This window comes from Phyllostomus hastatus, unplaced genomic scaffold (assembly GCF_019186645.2).
Source record: "Phyllostomus hastatus isolate PE091 unplaced genomic scaffold, TTU_PhHast_1.1 phas_scaffold_1066, whole genome shotgun sequence".
In the NCBI taxonomy this organism is placed as follows: Eukaryota; Metazoa; Chordata; class Mammalia; order Chiroptera; family Phyllostomidae; genus Phyllostomus; species Phyllostomus hastatus.
Genome location: NW_025334004.1, coordinates 21,577,053 through 21,594,343, shown reverse-complemented (window position 1 = coordinate 21,594,343; position 17,291 = coordinate 21,577,053). Strand labels below are relative to the sequence as shown.

Sequence of the window (17,291 nt, the reverse complement as noted above, 5' to 3'; positions counted from 1 at the left end):
TGCCCAAGTTGTGATTAATATTTTTTCATGACCCCAGGCTATAAAAACAAATTTTCAGAGACAGAAGATTGCTTTCTGCTCTTCTTTGCCAAATTCATATAGAAGCAACCCTGCCCTCAAACCCCAACATCCAGGTTACTGGGAAATGTATGGTTAAAAGCTCTGGCTGCAGCTCCTAGTAGGGATATTAGAAGCATTAAGACTACCTAGAATGGTAATTTCCCCCATTTAAAAAATGTCACATCCAAGGTAATTTCCCCACATAATTTCTTTGAATATACTTTTGTTCATGTACAGAGTAATTTTTTGTCAGTTTTATTGAGGTATAATTTGCGTACAATAAGTTTCACCAATTTTAAGTGCACTATTCAATGACATTTGACAAACGTATAGAGTCATAAAACCACCACCACCAGTGTCGGGTAACCTTTGCACAGAACGATTTATAATTTTCTCTCTTCCTTTTTCCCCAATTGGGTGGCAGGCTCTGATTTCCTGAGTTAGAGGAGGTTTGTGGCTGTGCAAACAGCACCTTCACAGTCTCTGCATGTCTTAGACCATCAGAGCATCACCTCAAAGTTCTAAATATTGTCATCTGTGTCAAGTTCAGAAGAGATGAGGCTGAGTACAGTACAGTTACTGGGTTGTTGTTTTTTTTTTTTTGAGCCAGTTTCTGCTTTATTGACCCTCCGATGCTCAGGCCTTGACCGCGTACTTCCGCAGTGGGCACAGCCTCTTCTTCCTCTGCTGCTTCTTGGGCTTCAAGTTCTCTTCATGCTTGTTGAGCCCGCGGCGCACAGCATGTGTTTTCTTGGGCTGCAGATCTAGGGTCTTGTACTTCTTGCCCTTGTAGAATTTCCTGAGGTTCTCTTTCTGAGCCTGGTGAATGAGGGTGAGAACATGGCCAATGGATTTGCGCACAACTCAGACCTTAGAAAGTCTGGAAAGCTGCGCTGCCCGTCACTTCGGCCATGTGCAACTGGAACAGCTCCACCTTCGGGTCGTACAGATGTTTGAGCGGCTCTTCCTTCCTGCCATGAAGGTCTCCAGACTTCCTCCTGGACTCGTCTGCACAAGCCGCTGCCACTGCCTGCTCAGAGAGAAAGTGCTCTTTATTTTTATGATAGAAATATATTAACCAGTTGTGAGGTTACTTTCTTTGTTCCTAAGATGTATCATGTGGATTGACTGTCTTCTAAAGGTTTCTTTTTTATTGTTGTGCTATTACAATTGTCCCAATTTTCCCCTATGGCTCTCCCCTTCCCAAGGTCCATCCCAGCCTGCTGTTCATGTGAGTACACTCACTCTTGATATGAGGAGGATCTGTGAAACTGTAAGATAGTTATCTGCACGCACTCCGCCAGCATCCAGTGGTAGGACCTACATAGAATAAATAACTGCTATGGATACTCTGGTTCTAAAAGTGGGGGAAAGTGAGTCCCAGACCCTAACTGCTCTATAGCAGTTCTGGAATCTCTTCTATGGAAAGAGTTGCCGCTGTGACCATGCTCCCATTTAGAGAGTATCTTTTTTTCTTTTGTAATATTTTATTTATTTTTTTTTTACAGAGAGGGGAAGGGAGGGAGAGAAATATTGATGTTCGGTTGCGTCTTGCTCACCCTCTGCTGGGGACCTGGCCTGCAACCCAGGCATGTGCCCTGACTGGGAATCAAATCAGTGACCCTTTGGTTCACAGGCTGGTGCATAACCCACTGAGCCACACCAGCCAGGGCTAGAGAGCATCTTTATCTTAGCTCAGAAGAGACTGTGTGGCGTATTAGAGTCAGACAGACCACCAGTTTAAATGATGCACTGAGCTCAGCTTTCCTGTCTGTAAGGTGGGAATCATAATGTACTCTTACAGGGTTGCTTGAAGGGTGAAAAGGGAAAGAGAGGTCAGATGCAGAGCTCCTGGCAGATGGCTGGGCACAGAGTAAACACTCAATAAGTAAATATTAGTTCGTTCCCTTCTGCCTTCAGTTAATTAGTGAATGAGTAAAACAATCTGATAAACTAATTTATAAGAAGGTCATTAGAATGTTAGCAATTGATTTTCACAGGCTTTAATATAGCTCCAGCTAATGGCTTATGGATTCCTGTGCAGTCACGCTCCGCCAAAGAGGCATCTATTAAAGCAGAAAAGGCAGCGGGTGCCAGGCAGCCTCTGGGCTGGGTGCTGGACCTTCTGCGGGGCCATGATGAGCATGGGTGCTCTATCACAGCATCCTGGGAGGTGGAGAGAGGAGCCACTTAACTGTTTAAGAGGGAATATAAACCAGGGAGTTGGTTGCACTGGTGGTAGCAGAGATGACAAGGCCGTCTGGGGTACGAGTCAATCTAGGGATTGGCCATAGTGGAGGGTTACCTCTGCCCCTGGACTGGAGGGAACTGGAGGTGGGTCTCTTAGTGGGAGCTAGAACCAAGGTGGGCCTGTCTGGTGGGAGTAAAGGTCATGACAGAGAAGCCACAGCTGTGATGCCACCATGTCAGAGAGGAAGGGACAGAATGCCATAGCTTCTTTCTGTCCTCCAGGGTCCCATGGGGCCTTCCATTGGGCAGCCCAGCCAGAATTCAAACATGTTGGACCAATGGAAAAGTGAGGAATAGATTTGAAAACCAAAAGGCCCAGCACTGGCATAATACATCATTACCATAAACATGTGAAGAAGGCATTTTTATTCCCTCATTTACAGATATGGATATTGAGACCAAGGGGAATTAAGTTAATGGTTCAGATATTCACCACTGGTGAAGTGACTGAGGCAGGAGTAGAACCCAGACTGGCCTGCCTCCAAAATCCACATCCGTTCACCGTGCATGCAGTGAGTCCTGTGGACTCAGCGCTACAGCGTGTGTTCCATCCCTGTGGCCTACACTGGAGCATGGGGTTCCTGTCTGGGACCTGCTCATTGCATTCGATTATACAGGGGAGTCTCAGGTCATGCTTGCCTGGTATTTGGGTGACTAGGTGGGAGAACTGTTTGGAGCCATGATACCTAACATTTTTCTAGCCACACCACACTGGGAACCAAACCGGGGACATCAGAATCACTTGTGGGAGCTTTTTTAAAAAAAAAATCTCTGTGTCTGAGGATTCTGAATCAGACAGCCTAAGAGGATCCCATGAATTTAAGAAACGTATTTTTAAGACTTTCTAGATGACTCTGAAGTCTGGCCTTGACTGGTGTCTTCTTGTCTCACTGTCTGCTCTGATGGCCTGGATGGGTGGTCAGGAGTTGCTTTGCTCAAATTAAATTAGTCATTAAAAATTATGCTAATTTGCTTCCAGGCTGCCTCATTGGCATCTGGAGTGAATACAAAGGGAAAGGCCAGGGAAAATGTCTGGTCCCGGTACCCTACAAATAGTCTCACCAGCATAGACTAGACCTCTTTGGCATTTGCTGTTAAATTGAGTTAGATGTGCAGACACACCAGTCGGGGCTAGGCTGTCTCTGGAACTGGGATCTCTCTGCCTTGTATACTTTTGCTGTTTCTACTTGGTATGTCAAAATCTTATATTTGCTTTTAAGAGTTTGGGAAGGTTTCACCAAGAGGGGCTACTCGGTACACAAAGCTGTCTCACTCCATCGCCAGGTACTCAGACGTCCTGGGCTAGCCTGAAACTAACTCAGGGCCAAGAATTTAGGGACACAGCCTTGAAGATACAGTTTGTGATTCACTCTAAATAGGAGTCTTACCTAGAGATTATTTTAGAAGATAAATGGATTCCAGGTAGAAATTCTACTAATTAATTTTGATAGCACTTTAGAATAAGTGTAGAGCTTTAAAATATTTATGTAAATAAATGTCTCACCCATGAGCATTCTGATTAGCTCAGTCTGTGGGATGGGTTTGCATATATATATATATATATATATATATATATATATATATGCAACATATATATATATATATCTCACACACACACACACACACACACACACACACAATTCTCCAGCTTCAGATCCTGGGTCTAGTGCTTAAGAGTTGTGTCACCTTATTCATTGGATTTCTCCAAGGCGGTAGCATGCTAAGTTCACGTAGAGGATAGACGGGGGACAAAGGAGGAGGAGCCACATGTTGGCAACAAGGAGGTACATGGTCTGTAGAAAACTTAAAACAATAATGAAAGCAAATAAAATCAGGCTGCTTTTTATTTTCCACATGCACTGGACATTTTTAAATAATGCTAGTAATAAGATACTCCCATGGATACCTCTCCCCTAAAACCTGGTCTGCCACTGAGCTCTGGTTTTTGTATCTGTAAAGCTGAGTAGAATAGAAATAAAAATACCTGTTTATAGGGTTGTTTTCACAATTTAGAAATAATATGTTTGAACCGTTTCTTGATTGCTATTCTTAAGTGAATTTTTAGTGAGACTGAATGGTTTGAATCCTGACTCCATCATCATAATCTTGATCAATTATTTAGTCTCTCTGTCTCAATTTTCTTTAATTAGAAAATGAGGATAAAAAGGTACCTACTTTATCCAGCTGCCTCACTGAGATAATATACACAAAGTGCTTTGCCACATAATAAGCCCTCAATAAAGAGTATTTATGGTTAATTAGCTATATTGCAATATATATTCAGATGTTCATTTACTAGTAATTCTTATTTTATAGCTCATAAATATTTGTTGAACACCTATGCCTCTAACTAGTGTCATTTACTTCCCAATCCAAGTAAGTATATTTGGTACCTAGCCTATAAAGATGTCAAAAGAGTGAACTTTCTAGGTCTTCCTTGGCAATAGATTCCTTCTCTACTCTAAACATTTCTTGTTTTTATCCCTTTCCTCATCGCATATCATATCTATGCTGGAAATAGACGGGACTTCATTGTCAACATTTTAGTCAACGCTTAACGGCTGGCCTCCGGTTACCTGAAATACAGTGAGACAGATCATTTTTCTAAAGCGGAATCTCAGGAAAGAAAGTTGGAAGACAGTACCCCAATAGCTGCACAGTTTTTGTTCAACATACAATAGTGATGTCTGAATTCCAAAATCATTTGATCTTACCCTAGTCATATCAGTTGTCATAGCTAACATTAACATTCGTGGTATAACAAGCTCTATGCTGAGAATTTGTTGTGTATCATCTCCTTTAATTCTCATTACTACTTCTTTAGGTCAATTCTATTACTGTCCCTGTTCTGCAGGTGAGAAAACTAAGGCCCAAGAAGGAGAATAGTTATCCAATAAGTAGAGATGGTAAGCCGTAGCCTCAAACCCTGGTTTCTGTCTCTGTGGCCCCCATTCTTAAAGTAAGGCCACCACTGGCAGTATGAGCGTGCACACACATCACTTCCTTGCAGCCTGTATTGTCTGTGGGACTTGGAGTGTTCACATGTTAAGCAGCCATCTTTGTGGGTCTAGAGACACAAGGTCCATCTGAGTTAATTCTGTAGATGGAATGCGCTGGGAAATTTCTAGTGCTCATAAGCTAGAGCTTTATGTTTTATATAGAATTCAGACCCCCACACATACATACCCCTGATTAAGATTATGTGTCTAGTTGTAGGCTCACCAGCTTTGCCGGGCAGTTTTGTAGTCTTCTCCCCACTAGGAAGAGCTGAATCCCATCATCTATATCCTTGAAACATTGGGACATCAACCAGGACTGTGGGAGACCTTATGTTTGTTCTCCTTAGCTGGATTTGGTCCTGTGCAGTTCAGCCCAAGCCACTCTGTGGGAGAATGCTGTCTGATCCGTGCTTCCGTTGGAACCCTTTCTGGCTGGTGTGATGCTCTTGTACTTTTCCACCTCTACCCACACAAGCCCTCGGTCTTCCCGTGAATACCCCTTTCTTGGTGGATCTATTTGTAGGCACTCCTTTTCCGTCTAGCTCATTATCACAGTGGCCATTAAAAGTACAACTGGCTTCTTAATTCTTAGCTGCTCTAATCATCAAGGCAATTATGGCTAATTCATAGCAGCTCTTTGTTGTTATATTATTATTATTATTATTATTCATTTATTCAGTTTCATTTATAATGTAATCACAGCGTATGCCAGGACATCCCAGACCTGCAAGAGGTGAGGGTACACCATGTAGTGCGGCACAATCAGTATAGCTCTGGTCTCCTTATTGCAAAAACAATATTACAAGTAGTGGAACAGGAAAAAAATCTTAATTTCACCACTCTTGCAAAACTGTTTTACTTTTTCCCATTTCTTCCATAATTAGTTGAATGCTTTTACTCCACAGTAATTGCAGTGTGAATGTGATCTTGTTTTTTTTTTTTCCTTCAGATAGCACACTACCAAATACAATTTTCCATGTTGTTTTGCTGTCTGTATAAATGTTATGTGGGATTGAAATTTGAATGTCTAGATGCATGATAGTCAGCCTGTTAACACAGCCTTTCTGAGTATTCTGATAATATTATTTATAATGCTTTGCCTGTCTCTTGAGGTTTTTGTGAGGAGTCATTGAGATGAGAAAGATGAAAATGACGAGAAAAGGACCAAGAAAAGGGAATTTCTTTATTTTATTTTATTTTTTAAGAGATTTTATTTATTTATTTTTAGAGAGGGAAGGGAGTGAGATAGAGAGAGAGAGAGAGAGAGAGAGACATCAATGTGCGGTTGCTGGGGGTTATGGCCTGCAACCCAAGCATGTACCCTGGCTGGGAATCGAACCTGCGTCACTAGAAAAGGGAATTTCAATACCCGTTAACTCCTATTTCATCTCCCCCTAAGCTTTGACTTCAATGCCCTAATCAATATCTCATTCTTTGGGGCTAAAAATCTTCATAGTTGAGATTCCTTTGAAAATGTAGCTATTTCTTAGAGTTACTAAGCATTATAAATTAGCACTTGAATTTTGTGAGCCAGATCCCATTGGAAAGACACAGCTTTGGCTATTTTGCAGGGCTGGCCCAGCTTTAAGAAATCCATATTTTTTTTATTATGATATATTTCTCATAGAAAATACATAAAAGACATAATGATACCTAGTATTATCTAGCACTGTCTGAAGCAAATTAAATCTTAACAGTTTGCCATGTTTCTTTCATATGTTTTTTTTAAAGATTTTATTTTTATTTATTTTTAGAGAGGGAGGGGAGGGAGATAGAGAGAGAGAGAAACATCAATGTGCGGTTGCTGGGGGTCATGGCCTGCAACCCAGGCATGTGCCCTGTCATATTTTTTTTAAAGAACAAAAATGTTGCCCATATAACTGAGGTCTAGGAAATCCATAATTTCTTGGAGATAGTTGTCTTTCTTCAATCTTCTTGTCCACAGACCAAAAAACCCTGATGTCTATATTTTTAAAAAAATTTTTCAAGATTTTATTTATTTATTTTTAGAGAGAGGGGAAAGGAGGAAGGAAGAGAGGGAGAGAAACATCAGTGTGTGGTTGCCTCTTGCACATCCTCCACCGGGGACCTGGCCCACAACCCAGGCATGTGGCCTGACCTGGAATTGAACCAGTGACCCCTTGGTTCACAAACCAGCATTCAATCCACTGAGCCACACCAGCCAGGGGAAAACCTATATATTTCTAAACCTTCAGTTCTTCAATTTTACTGGTTGCCAAAAATAATGTTAAACTTCAACGTACATTTACCAATTTTTAACTATCCTTCATAACTTCCAATAAAAATGCTTTATCTTTACATAATAGTAATCTTGATTTATATGCAATTTGATAAATCTTTTCACACTGCTAAAAATCATGACATTTACTTTTAATGCCTATTATATAGTCCATCAAGTTAATGGCCTCTAATTTACTAGTTCATCCCCTGTGGTTGGACATTCAGGTTTCTTTCAATGTTTTATTATGTACAACACTGCAATGAGCAACTCTAATCATTGTTTTTCTTGTTTTAAAATACTCCAGGACAAATCTCCAAGGATGGGGTTATGGAGTCACAGGGAGTAAGTTTTTTAATAGTGCCTGAAGCCCACTGCTGTAGCTTTCCAGAAAATCTGCACCAATTTAACCCTCCTGTCTTTAACACAGCAAATTCTGAGTGGTCAATTCATATCCATTCTTTAAAACCGTAAGAAAGTAGATTAAGGAGAATTCTGTAAAACAAACAAAAAAATAGCATGCCCCTTTTTTTGTAGTAAGTGAATAATTATTCAGTGCTTCCTCCCCTCTCCTTCCTTTTCTGTTTTAATAAGACATGTCCTCACTTTGTCTTAGGTAGCAGAAGCAGAAGAACATGAAGGAAAGTGTGAGCTAGAGAGGGAGAGTGTGAAATAAAGGGGGAGAACAGAAATAATGAAGACTGATAAAATATATTATGGTTTAAGGCCAAATAAGTCTAGCATGGATCTTAACAACAACTCTGTAAGGCTAACTGGCAAAGATTATTCCCATCTCACAGGTGACAGGAAGGTGCAGTGACTTGACCAGAGTCACCTGGCTGGTCAGTTGCCCAGCTTAAATGTGGACTCCCATCCCTTGGTCTTCTGACCCCTTCATCAGAATTCCTTAGATGGCACGATTTGTATTACCCCAACATGGTTTACCTTGAAGGTAATGAGAGAACAAATCAGGAAGCATGTTGTTAAAGTGCTGATTTATATGATAATGACAACAATAATAAAAAGACAGCTAGCTAACATTTACTCAGGGTTTACTCTGTACTGGGCATGTGCACCATCTTCGTTCTCATGACAGTCCTACCAAGTGGATATTATTCTCTTTGTAGGTGATGTAACCGGGGCCCAGAGAGGTTTAGAAACTTGTCCATGATCACAGAGCTAAGAAGTGACAGAGCCAGGATTTGAAGCCAGGAAGCCTGACAGAGCTCATGCTCTCAACATCTGCTAAGAGACATTGCACACATTTCTTAACTTTGCTGCGACAGGTGCCTGCCTGGCCTGGGGAAAGGACCTCCTTCCGCCCGGTCCTGGGTGGAGAAGCAGTGCAGCAGAGACCACCGGCAACGAGTGCCCCCGGCCTGCAGGGAAGCAGCCCCGTGTTCCACTGGCGCTTCTGAACTTAGATTGTCTACTGAGTGGCCTGTGGCAAAAAAAAAAAAAAGTTCTGAATTCACTTTGTTCTCCCCTTTAATGTTGCCCAAAGGAAAACCAAAGCAAAAGCTGCCCTTTGAAGCTGTCTTCTATATGAAAAAATAAACAGACCCCTTTGCAGCGAGAGAGCAAGATTTCTGAAGAGCTGAGGATGGCAGCCCTGGGCGAAGGGGCTGGGCGCAGAGCCCTCAGCCAGAGCCAGCCCCTCACATTTTTCATCGCATTCACCAAATTCTGTTCCTGACAATTCCTATTCTTTTTAGTCCCAATAATGAGATGCTGTGAGCTTCCTTTAAACAGGAAAAAGCCCATTAATATGCTAACTGTTAATAAGCTTGATTCTTTCCTTACATTCAGAATGGCTAGGGTCATGCTTTGAATTGATGGACAGGGTGTGAAGCATAGGAAAGGAATTGATATGGGCGAGAATGATCTTTGCAGCATCCTCCGGGTCCTAAGAGAATTTTTTCCTACCCAATTTCCTACACAGACACACATGCACACACACCTTTGATGACAAGAGTGGTTTTGGTGGTTGTTGTCACTGGTTACCCTAAAGTAAGAGCTATCACAACAAAATATTCCTGTGCCCAGGGCTGGTCCTTGGGGAAATGACAAGTGTTCAGAGAGCATTTCATTACCTCCACTCTCGACTCTCTCTGATCTTGGCACTCACAGTGCCTCTTTGGGAATCTACAATGTGTCCTTGATTTCTTTCCCCAATTCCCAGCAAAGAGCAATGGGCCCCAATTCCCACAGGCTTCGACTTGGAGCTTTGCATTTCTGATTCTGCAGTGAAAGGCTTTCCAGCCTGGTTAAGGAGGGAAACAAAGACCATGGCCTTGTGGACTCAGTGGAATCTATAGAACTGTGTTTGGTTTGGCTTGTACAATGTCTATGAAACCTTATGAGGGTTCACATGAAGGTCAGATGCATTAGCTTTTCCCAGAAAGTTGGGTGATTCCACAACACGGCAGTGGTTGCCTTCCCATTTGGCAGTGTTTGGTTGGCACTGAGCGGGGGCAGCCACTCCCTTCCTACACTCTCCATCTACCCCTTTTGATGCATTCATGTTCCCAGTTGGTTCCTGTGGATTGGCTCTTTGATGCCCGATTTAAAAGTCTGGGAGTGAAGGTGGAGCTGGAGTCTTTCTTTCTCTGTGACCATAGCCGTACTGGCCTGTCAGAAACCATGAATCAGATAGATATCTGGATCTGTCACTCCTGCATGCTGGGCGATCACTCGCTGGGTTACCAGGACAGGAGCGTTGTTGCCGGTGAAATGGAGGCTACCTGTCAGTCAGTCTGCAGAGCACGCCCCTTGTGCTACTCACTCTGCAAACCATTGCTACCTAGTCCTGAGCTAGGCTCATGAGGTGTGTGTGCAGAAATTGTGGTCAACTTTCTAGGCACTTACTGCTTTTCTTGACAACCCACAATTTGGTTGCTGAAATGATTGGCTTTGTTGATCAATTATTATATTAATTATTAAGGTAAAATATGTTTTCGCCGGGGTCAAATGTTCATCTCTTGCTTTACCCAAACCCGTGGGAAAGCAGATGTTCTGTCAGTTTTGCGCAAGCGTGTGCGCACGCGCACACACACACACACACACACACACACACACTTGCCTTACTCTTGTCCTCCCCAACCTCGACCTTTGGTCCCGGGAAAGAATTCAAACATAAAAGACTGGGCTCCGAGGGCAGCAGCTCCCGAGCCCTTCTCTCCCTGATCTCCAGGATGCTACAGCTCAGAACAATGAGTTCTTTCCATTTTCCTCTAATGGCATGAAAAAAATAATCCTGCCGCTGCTCTAATGCAATGCTTCGAGGTATCTGGTTATCTTATTAAAGATCTGATGCCATTTTTTTTGCTCTAACACTCTTGCCCAAGTAATTATCTCTGCAGGCAGTTGCATCTTTATCTGGGCCATTCAAATAGTCAGGGAGTAGTACGTATTTATATAATTTGTCTCCCCCCAATGGAACAGGCTATGTTTTTTTTTTCTTCCTCCCTCAGCCGCTTTTGGTTCGTTAAGAGGTTAACATGGATAGACTTTGATCTGGTCCTATTAAGGTCAGTGGCTCTGAGGCTGTTTCAATATAAATGACTTCTCTGCAAATGGTATCACTCTTGCTCTTGCTCTCGTGCTTACCTTCCCCTTCCTAATTACTCCTCAAACATTTCACTCCAGATATTATCCCCAGAGTGCCCAGGATGCTTTTTGAAGATACTCTTTCTAACCAAGTCAGATGCAAACATGAAATAGTGCTATTGCCTGCCTTGAACGGTCCACAGACGACATACGTCTCCTTTCTTACTGACACAATTATAGGTTCAACAAAGGAGTAACCTGGGGGCAGGAGGTGACTCTCCCAACCCCCCACAGCTACACCCATCTGGATTGGGCTCCGGCCCATTTCTCAAAATTGAGTTATTCCACTGGACACATTTTCTTCAGCCTCTTTACACTGTAAATAGAGGGAAGGAATTAAGGATGCCAGGGACTAGGTGTTGTTTTTTTTAAGTAGTTTGAGGAAATAATTTCATATATGGAAAGACTGATAATACAGCATTATTTTCATGTCTGGTACCTTCTTTTCAATTCAACACTATTGATTAAAACTTGGCAAAGGGGCTCTTGGCTGATTTGTATGACATTCACATCACATACTACCAGACAACTGTCTATGTCTTCTCATTCTTATCCTTTAAAACCCCGAGATGCCAGAGAACATGATGGATTTGTTCTGAATTGGCTTAATTTCCAGCCCAAGTCAGCTGTTATCTGGAAATTGATTAGGAATATCACTTAGAAAATAATACCCCAAATAAGACTTACAAAATGTAAACTGTTTTCCAGTATAGCTCAATTTTAAGTCCTATTGCAAACCTGAATTGCATGTAGAAACCAGGACTGAAATAGCAGCTCTCCTGATCATTACACTGCTGTTTCATAGTGCAGATTCGTAGACGCCTGCGTAGCACATGGGCCCTGATGTGAGGAGTGAAGATGATACCACAGTGTGAGTTTGCTGCATACGTTCTGCTTAATGGGTAAAGAAATTAAGTGACATTAGATACTTCTGTGTGAAGTTCACACAGACTCCACAAATATGATCTATTCAAAACAAAACTCATTTTTCTCTTCTAAACCCTGTTCCTCTGTGTCACCTACCTTGATGAGGGGCACCATTACCTATTCCCACACTCAAACTAGAAGTCAAGGTCATCTTCACTGCCCTTCTCTGTACTTTCACATCCAGTCTGGCTCCATGTCCGGACAGTTCTTCCTGGAAGTTCTCTGTGATTTGACTCTTCTTTCCCATCCCCTCAGTGGGGTCCTTGGTTTTGGTTCTCAACACCTAGAAAAGTACCTTCCTAAGTAACAAGTCTTCACCTTTCTCTCCAATGCTGCCTTCTCTACCCCAAGCTTCCCACTAGGATAATATTTTCAGATCCAGGGCCCCTTACATCATTACACTGCCCAAACAACAAAAACAGCATTCGTGGGTTCCTGTTACCTCTGGGATGAAAGCCCAGTTTATAAGAAGGACTCGGTCTTTCAGGATCCTGTTCCAGTCTACACTTCTGGCCTGTTTATCTGTCTTTCCTCACTTTCACTGTAGAACTGTACCCCACAAAAGTTCTGGGTCTTTGCGATGGTCTCCACTGGAGTCAGCTTAAGAAGGGGGTACACTTGCCTGAAAATATGGACAGGTTGTTTTCATCTAGTTGCCTGGGCTGCGATATGCAATTACTTCTATGTCTTACTTTCTACTCTTCCAGTCTTCTAATCTATAGATGAGACCATACAGTGATGCCTATGCTCCCTTTTGTCTTTGTAGTAATGCTAGAGCTAGAATTTTTTTCTTTCTTCTCATTTTTAATGAAGCAGGCCATTTGGGATTTTAAGCAATATTCGCTAGCATCTAGGATGATTTGGCCCAGTGGTTCTCAAACTTCAGTGTGCACTGGAATCCCCCGGAGCGTTTGGTATCACACAGATCGTTGGCCTCCACCTCCCAAGTTTCTGATTCAGGCAGTCTGGAGGGTGGCCTGAGGATTTGCACTTCTAACAAGTTCCCAGGCAGTGCCGGTGCTGCACATTGAAAAACCACAGCTTCAGCAGTGCGTGTCGTGAACAGAGGATGCGAGGTGAACTCTGTGAAAATAGTACCTCTTGGGGACAAACTGGGCTCCCTTGGCATTTTTCAGGCTGTCTGCCTAATTTTTAAAATTAAAATTTTAACAATTAATTGCTTGTGGTGGAATGTGGATTGTCACAGACAAAAGGGAGGTTGGTGCCGAGGCATCTCCAGAAAAGGATTTGTCACTTTGTCAGTGTAGATAAGGGTATGACCAGTGACACTTTCGTCAAAATGGACTACTTAGACCCTAACTCTGGGGGTCCCTTTTACCGTTCTTATGCCAGTGGAAATCATGAGGCCAGTAAATGTCCCTAAATGTCAGTGAGCCACACAACTCTTGATCCTTCTTTTTATTGTCTGGGTTCCCTGGGCAGGCCGTGGTCACCGGGGTGAGTGAGGGAGCACCCTGACCTTAGTGGTTATTTTCTCTCTGCCTAGACTATGCTTCCTCCAGCTACCTCCCAGACATCTTTAAGACAGTTTCAATATATTTTCTACAAATCCTTCCCAATCCTTCCAGGATAGTTGTTTACTCCCATGTGTCCAAAAATGAATGTGCTTTTTATAGCACTCATCAAATGATAATATAATGATTTGGTTTAATGATTTATCATCTCCATACTAGATTAGTAACTCCTTGGAGGACAGAGGATGTCCGTACTGTGAAATGTACACATACTTCATCTTTTCTCCTTAAAACAAATGGGTACTTGCTGAATGAATGAATGCATGAACTCTACTTTCATGCACTGCAAGTCCCCCTTTTTGAAGTGTATAAATCTCATTTTGCTACATGGATGTCAGGCTCCTCCAGCTGGATACCATATATTCTACTTTCTCTGAGTCCTTCTCTACTCATTCCCCAGCCCAAAATTGAATGTACAGTCAGATTTTTTTTAAAAAACTTGAAAATAAATGGGTTTTTATCTGCCTCTGGGAAATGGGAGAGCATTAGCAGGGAGGGTTTCTGCTTTCTATCCACCCCTTTAAGAGACCTGCAAGATTAAAAGCCACCAGTGCTTTAAAGTCACATTGTGCACGTGCACTTGGGAAATGGATGAAAGTGCTTGTACTTGGCTGTGAAATTCTTCACTGGCTGAGAGGGCAATGGCCTTTGAAAGTTCGGAGTCACTTTTTCTCCTTTCCTGCAATCATTATTGCTGTTAATGACCCAAGTTGACTTTCTTTTTACCTCATCCCCATCCAGATTGCGTGGCTCTCCGCTCAGTCTTGGGGTCTCATTTGCGTGTAACTACAGGTCTTCTGTGAGAGCTGGAGTGGATGGAAATGGGACCCATAGGACTGGACAGGTACAGTGAGGCTTTATGATTCTCTACATCACAGGATGTTTAACTCTTTTTCTGACAAAGGGCTAAATAGTAAATATTTTAGGCTTTGTGAGCCGTATGGCCCCTGTTGCAACTAATCAACTCTGCTGTAGTTGTGAACATAGCCATTGACAATATAGAAATGAATGAACATGACTGTGTTCCAATAAAACTTTATTTACAGAATCGGGTGACAGGCTAGATTTGGCTCTCAGACTGTAGTTTGCCAACCTCTGCCCTAGACCTCATAAAACCCTGGCTCTGGGCCTGCCAGGCTTCCCACACTTGGTTGCTTTCTGCAATAATTAGAAAACGTAGGGTAACTGGAAAAAATAATGGAACACTTCTGCCCTTAAGTTACCAAGTTACATGCCCCTGAAAAGTGGTTTTCTTTTCTGGTGAAAGGGCAGGATCTGCAGGTGAATAGGAAGGGTCAGGGATCTGCTCCTTCTCTCCTAACTTCTGATCTCTCCTCAGAGCCCCATCTTGGTAACACACAACCGGAAACCCAGTAACCAAGGACAAACGTGTTTCGCAGAGTCCCTGACCCAGCACCGGAACAGAGTATAAAATGGTGGATTTGAAGCTGGGAGACAATAGTTGGAAAACGGAACAAGACTTCCCAAGGGTGTCAATATTATTACCATGACATGCGGTTAGCAGGGAGACCCAGTGGAGCTCCCGGAGAAACGAGATTGGCCTCTGAGGGTTTAACAGGTGAAACCCACACACACTGTGGCTTTGATGACCAGCTGTAAGATTAAACTAAGATTCTACCTTTAACTCTAGCACTGCAGACTTTGAGGAAGCACAAAACTTTTCGTAAGATCATCTGAGTTTATCCTCAGAGAGACAAGATCGGCATGCAATGCTAAGTCATTAAGTGGAAACCTAATCATTGTATTGTTCCACGTTGGTGGGGGAAATACGTGAGTGGGAGGGAGCAGATGAGCCCAGAGCGCACTCAGGAATGACTGCAGGTCTGAGGTCCACAAACACGTTCTCTGAAGTGATTATTTCAGCTGTGGCTTGGCAGAAATTGAATATTCAAGGTAATGCGTCTAATTGATTACAAGAGAGTGTTCCTTTTAATAAGATTCAATAATTGCTAAGGGCAGGTTGACAGCTTGAAATGAGCCCTAGCGAGAAGAATTTGAAGTGTGAAGTAATAATATCACTTTGGAGTATTTATATATGTAAATGTGATTGGCTTCCTTGGCTGCCCCAGGCTCAGCTTGCATCCTCATCCCCAAGGGGCAGCATAAGATCATCCCCCTGCTCCCAAATATCCCTAAAAGGAGTTGTTTTGCTTGATTGAGATGGGACTGATACTTCAGTAGAGGCTTGGTCCAGTCAAAGCATTGTGTCTGATGAACCCTAGCTGGTGGGGTTAGCCTGCGGGATGCCAAGAAAGCCAGAATCTACACTTTCCCATTTTCTGCTACCTGCCGTGCCAGCACTGGGGGAGGGGGTTGGGTGGCTGAACCCATCTTGGGTTGCTGTTGTGCTGAAGCCTTTCTCACTGGGGGGACCGTGGCCATGAAATGTAAGCATGCTTGGTTGTTTATTTTCCTGCGTGTAGCACAGAGAATTGTTCCTCAGTCTTTCCTCATGTGGATTTATCTACAGAGAAGGTTTTAGGCACATCTGTTTGAGGGCTCTGGCTGGCATGGCATTTCTGTGCCTCATCATATTAACAAATTACTTGGCCTTCTGGTTTTACGTCAGCCTCTACTTAGCTGGGATTAACGTGAGTGCACCCCAGATCACTGGCTCCACTCTTGCAGCGTTGACAAACTCCAGATTCTGAGATCTCAAAGGCAGGGGCCAGAAGTGAGCCATGGGGAATTCACCAAGGCAAGTGACTTCTTCAGAGGCTTCTGAGCAGCTGGCCAATGGGGTCTCTCTGGCCTTGCTGGGCAATGTTGTGTTCAAGCTATAGCAGATTTTAAAGTCCATTTGAAAATGGTCTTTCTTTTTTTTTAAAACATGACATAAAATGATGGCCCTTTTTGGAGGCTTAGTTCCTGGCAGTAAAGCTCAAGACTTTATGGTTTTATTTCTACTTTCGGGGGATATAAATAAGAGGTTTTCTATTAAATTAGGGGGAGAAAAGACAAAACAGTAGATCCCTTTAAAAAGAAGGGGCTGTAGGCAGATCATCTGTAGATGAAATGGGTAAGAGAAGCAAAGCTGAGGTGTGGCCTGGTGACTAGGACTCAGTGAAAACCACATCTACTGAACACGTTGGGATGTGGGGGAGGTGGGGGTTTAAGCTTCCACCATTTTCAGCCGTTCGCTATCTGCAAAATGCAGAGATGGGACTGGCTCTGTTGGCTTAACTCGGCGTGACTGCTGCACGCACTGATACGTTCCCAGAATGTTCTATAGCTGACATTTTTTTAGTGCGTTTAATCCATGTTATGGCCTCAAGAGTAATTGTTCTGCCTTCCTGCATTTCTCCACACTCCCCTGACTGTCCGTCTTGTAGGGTCTGATCTCGGAGCCCATCTTCGTCTTCGCTGCCCTGTGGTTCAATTTCCCTTTCTCTCTGCTAATGGCCTTGTGACGGGGTGCTATAAATTTTCTCCATAGCAGCACAATGTCATTTTTATATTGTCTGTAATTTATATCCTATAATATTTTCTGTGTTAAACTATTTAGTTTTTAGGAGGGGCAGGTGACATATTGCCTAATAAGAGTCACGTAAAATTAACTGTGCATGAAACACAGTTTATTTCATTTTGTGACAGTTGAGACCCAGGCAGAATTCCGGGGCCGCCTTCATTTCACCCTGTGAGTACCATTGC

The 17,291-nt window shown here is 42.9% G+C and overlaps 1 protein-coding gene across 1 annotated transcript; it reads right to left on the bottom strand.

The window, feature by feature from the left end:
* Positions 1 to 696: 696 nt before the first annotated feature.
* On the bottom strand, positions 697 to 12,198 carry LOC123829043 (60S ribosomal protein L35-like). The gene is given in 3 exon segments (XM_045854521.1): positions 697 to 945; positions 947 to 1,090; positions 12,181 to 12,198. Coding segments are annotated over 3 exon segments (411 nt in total).
* Between the last annotated feature and the right edge of the window lie 5,093 nt (positions 12,199 to 17,291).